This window comes from Opisthorchis viverrini, assembly GCF_000715545.1.
Source record: "Opisthorchis viverrini unplaced genomic scaffold opera_v5_21, whole genome shotgun sequence".
Classification (NCBI taxonomy): Eukaryota; Metazoa; Platyhelminthes; class Trematoda; order Opisthorchiida; family Opisthorchiidae; genus Opisthorchis; species Opisthorchis viverrini.
In genome coordinates this window covers 1995972-2000739 of record NW_008751677.1, presented here as the reverse complement: position 1 = coordinate 2000739, position 4768 = coordinate 1995972, and the positions used below count along the sequence as shown (strand labels likewise).

Genomic DNA, 4768 nt, shown 5'->3' with positions numbered 1-4768 from the left:
TCAGTGGCGTTCTTGTTGTCAGTTTCTGTCCAGATTGCCTGAATGAATGTCTGGAGGTGTAGGCACCTCGGAATGATTGTGTTAAGCTAGTACTAAGTCCCTCCCCCATCCACCTTTATTCTTTTCTTTGCAATAAGGCTTTCAAATAAGTCGTGGTTGTACGGCAGTGAAGCATTGGTGTTGAGCACTGATATCATGCTGTCGTTGATGATGATGATGCTTATTTAATTTAAATGTTCGTTTTGAAGCAGATTTCAATACACAAATGAAGCATGTAATCTTAGCATCAGAGTCTGTTTATTACCAACAGTTGTGCAAGAAAAGGAACGAGCACCAGAAATTGGTTTGGAAAATGTAGACTCTGTGATTTCATAGATTCCCTACAGAATGACAGCATCGGCTAATCACGGGAAAACACTTTAAGTGATCGAGTTTGATCATAATCAACAAAGTTATAAGAATATATTGTTTGGATATACTTTACTCCAATAAACTGGATACCTCAGGATTATAGGCGTCAGAGAATCCTACCTTCTGGGATGTTCGCCTGTGTGACAAAACAGCTAATGAATGTCTGGGGTCGACAGGATTCCCCGTGATGAAGAGGTTCGTGATAACAGACTGACAGCTAGATCAGTGATTTTTTCCCTTGTATTTTGCTGTGCCTCTCATATCACAGGTAGAGGACGGTCTGTTTAATCCATTCGAGTGCAACTGCAGATGACATGTCGCAAGGGTGATGGACCCTCATGGAGGGCTAGCCCGAACTGCCAGCCTGTTTGGTATGAGTTACTCTAAGTTGAGCGGCTTAGTCGTTTTCTATTTAATGTTCTGTTTATTGATAAACCTCTTACTTTTTGAACAAAAGACTAGGATAGATTCTAGCTATTAGATGGTCAGTTACGCCACAGTAGTCAGCTGTTCTCTAGAAGGTTTCGTTCTACAAAGAATCCGCTGTGCGGTTCATCGGTGGTTGAAATATTTGGTGAGTTTTTAGACGGGGTAGTGATGAACAGATCACTTATGCCCATGAAATTTCGCGTCATGACTTTCATATGTTAAAAGAAATCCTATTCAGGCGACATTGAGATGCTGCTGAGGTAATTACAGAGTTTATTGTCTGCCAATCCGCTTCTGAATGTACAAATATGGCATTGTGATCCGCACAAGCATGGTTCGAATATTTAGATCGTGTAGGTTTCACTTGACATGAAGTGTTTTGATCTGGAACGTTTAATAATGATCAGAAGTAGGAACCAAAAGTATAAACGTAGAATGTTTAAATACAACGCGTTTGTCATTAATAATACATGGCTCAACGATAAGAAAGTGCCCGCAGCTGATCAAATACTTTCATGTATTTGGTCGGATATATTTCAGACTCGTCCGATTAGGGAATCGGAAGGAAGTATTCTTCACAACGGGGATGCCTAGCGCCGACTGCAATCAGATCACACACTGGCGCGTTCCAAAGGACGGTTCACCCCTGAGCAGCATGGCCCTGGTGGACGGAGCATATGTTCACCAAGGCTGAACATCAGACAGCTGTTTGTTTCGGGAGATTGTGACTCTAAACGTGTCGCACCAAATGAGGGCATAACAATGCAAATTACATCGGATTAAGACTAACAGTGGCAGTGGGCCTGCCATGATAAAAACAACAGCCGGAGAACGGGAGATTTATAGCGCGCCTGTAATCAAGAATGGTGCAGCGTTTACCGCGAGCGAATGAAATCCTTCAGATCTTCCCAATTCAAGAACCAGACACCTGAATTTTCCAAACCGATGGAAGAATGAAGTCCAGTCGTTGTTGATCACTTAGACTAAACTATGAACCGATATTGAGCTATCACTATCACGCACACATGACAGTGGATTGGGTAAAAAAATTATCACATGCCGAGCCAAACCGCCTGATTGGAGGGCGCAATTCTCATCACACCCATGGAATTTGCTGTGGTTGTCTTAACACCCTGTGGGGATACATGTTCATGGTCCATTAAAAATAATCTCAATTCGGGAAGCGATTAATAATCCACAAACCTGACCGCCTACAGAGGAAGGCAAAATACTTAGCTATTTGTTGAAGTAGAATTGTAAACTATTACGAGTCGACGCCTTTCTGCCAACCTGCACACTTCCCGAAGATCGAAATTTCTCACAACAGCTCAAGGACACACAGTCACATCACTGTTCGTGAGAAATGGAGGCTGATGTATGATGTCCACTGTAGAGGAAACAGTTTTATCGAAACTGCGAAGAAAATCATGCAAGGCAGTCTCCTGACTTGTCGGACACTCATATTTCGAAAGATCACTGGGTGGCAGTGCGGGTATCAGAACAAACACAGGACGATTGACCTTATGTTTTTAGCCAGCTGGCTACGAGAAAAATGCCTGGACAGAGTATTATATCATCTGATCGTGGATTTCACGAAAGGTTTAGGCTCAGATAGGCGTTATACATAGTTCTTCAAATAGCTATGCTATTCCGAAGGAAGTACCATCATTTTCAGATCGCTGCAGACTGGTAATAAAGCTGTTGTATGCGTCTGTACCTCTGCCGCATGTATAAATGACAGTTGATATCGAAATGCTCTATCTGAGTTCTGTAGCGTTTACTGCATTCAGTCGACTATGCAGTGGTTTCGGAGCAGTCGCCCTCCGACAGTGGGCGTTATCCTCACACTGCTGTAGTGCAGTTTTACAACTGCATATAATGGAAATACAAGGTATTTTAAAGTACAACAAGTTTCACATACAACAGATACGCACGGTTATTCCTACCCAGTCGATGAATCCATAACGCCGAATTTCCAAGACGAACTTGCGAGTAACCGAATTCCTAATCCATTCATTCAGAGACAGTGAAGAGACTCTGAACACACGGATGACTAAAATTCATACATTTCGACAACACTTAGGTAAATCCAACGATTACTACCTTGATTATGGATCTTTGAAAACTCAGACAGATGTTTTATGCACGAATTTGGTAGGTATTGGCGCATCACAATGCCGGATTGGAAACGACTCATTCAAAAGAATCGAACTAATTCGGGGATATCTGAAGTAACATTGGCGTGGGCAGCAGGTAGTTTCTGGTGGCTAACAGGCCCGCGCTCGGTGGTCATTAGCACAATGATTCTAAATTACCACCGAAAAATCTGCTAAAATCTGTTGTCATTTGACTTACTGACAACAAATTAAACCATGTGTTTACTGGATTACAGCCTGACAGTCTATTCCTACTATGTTGACAGTAATAAACATTCTAATGACAACACATATGAACGAAATGCGGCATCTCATTTGCACTTTTGGGAAATGACGAACGAACCCAGGACCTTTGTGTTAAGGCGCTGGTGTTGATAATCTTTATTAAATCATACATGATACTTCTGGCAGACCGGTAGCGGTCATGTGTTTTTGTTAGCCCAGGTTTTTCCATCTAACTTGTACGGGCTCAAGGCAAGTTGATTGCATCTTATCTACAGTGTGTAGGTGTTAAATGGGTGGAAAAGTATAGACCAGCAGATCCGCGTGTCCCGATGCAAACCAGTCGTGAGAATTCATGAATTACAAATGAAAAGGATGGAGCCTCTATTGGCGATGGTACCATTGAAAGTTTTTTTCAGACGAACTTGCAACACAATAAACATAATGCTCTTCTTGATAGGAATGGCACGATCGTTTAATATATTCTAGAAGACTTCAAAAAAACAAAGTTAGCATTTTCCTCTCACCTTAGGTTCAAGGTCGTTTTCAACGAATCCTGGTAGTTCCGATGCTTGCGCGTTCTGGATACATAATATTCTCTCGTTGTTTGACCCTGCGGTAAAATCGATCTGTCTGCTGGCTGCTGTTCTTGAAGCTTCGGCGGTTTGCAAAACAGACTCCTTCAGCTTGTATGCAGCCATGAAGAGTATTATCACAGTGACTAAAACGGGGAGCGTGAAAGCCACACTTGTCCTCAGGATAAGAAAATTCACATCGGGACACGTACATATTCGCCCGTTTTCAAGTTGAGATGGTGGCTGTGGATCTCCGAGTAATACTTGTGCAGTAGTCTGTAGGAAGCTGACAATCCAAGGAGCTGCAAGCTTTAACTGTGTGGTTGCCGGATGCACGTTATTGATTCCGTACCACTTGGGCATTGATAGCCGAAGGTATGTATCCAAACTGGAACCTAAGTGATGCAGTTGGATTGCATGTGCGAAAACCGTTTCACCGTAAATCCAGATAATGCAGCCTCGATCAAATGATGTTGGTGGGGCTGAAATGGCAATTTCAGGCGGATAAAAAGTGAGTTTTGGAAACTACACAATATTTATTTGAACTTGGTCTATTTAGAGGAAGCACTATTCCCCACGTATCCATGTTTAGGCACAATACAATCCACATGTCCCAAGCATAGCAGCTACTGTGTACGCTTTCTGCAAAGTTATGCTCATTTTCACACGAACTCAAAAGCTACAAAGTGAGGACAGATTGGAATGACAAAGGCCTGTAAGAATTACGAAAGGAGCACAGCTGAAGAAAGACTTCAGAGTGTAAAGAATTTCGATTTTTTCTGCATACTTATTAGTTATCAGCTACGTAAAGGCTGTAAAGTTAACCAACCACCAATTACGCTGCGGTCTTAGGATAATGCGAAATACTTGGGTTATCGGCACATCGCGCATCCGTCACATATTTGGTACTTTGATACTCTGTTATCATCACGGTGGACACAAAATGTCAATAGAATCGGTGTCCAGCTATTTCAC

The 4768-nt window shown here is 42.3% G+C and overlaps 1 protein-coding gene across 1 annotated transcript in view; it reads right to left on the bottom strand.

Annotated features, from left to right (window-relative positions):
* Nucleotides 1-4275, bottom strand: part of T265_12891 (hypothetical protein) — a gene marked incomplete at both ends in the record, with an annotated part of 8652 nt that extends 4377 nt beyond the window's left edge. Inside the window, one exon of the mRNA XM_009166066.1 lies at nt 3746-4275. Coding sequence (XP_009164330.1) covers nt 3746-4273 — 528 coding nt within the window. The remainder of the gene's footprint in view (nt 1-3745) is intronic.
* Between the last annotated feature and the right edge of the window lie 493 nt (nt 4276-4768).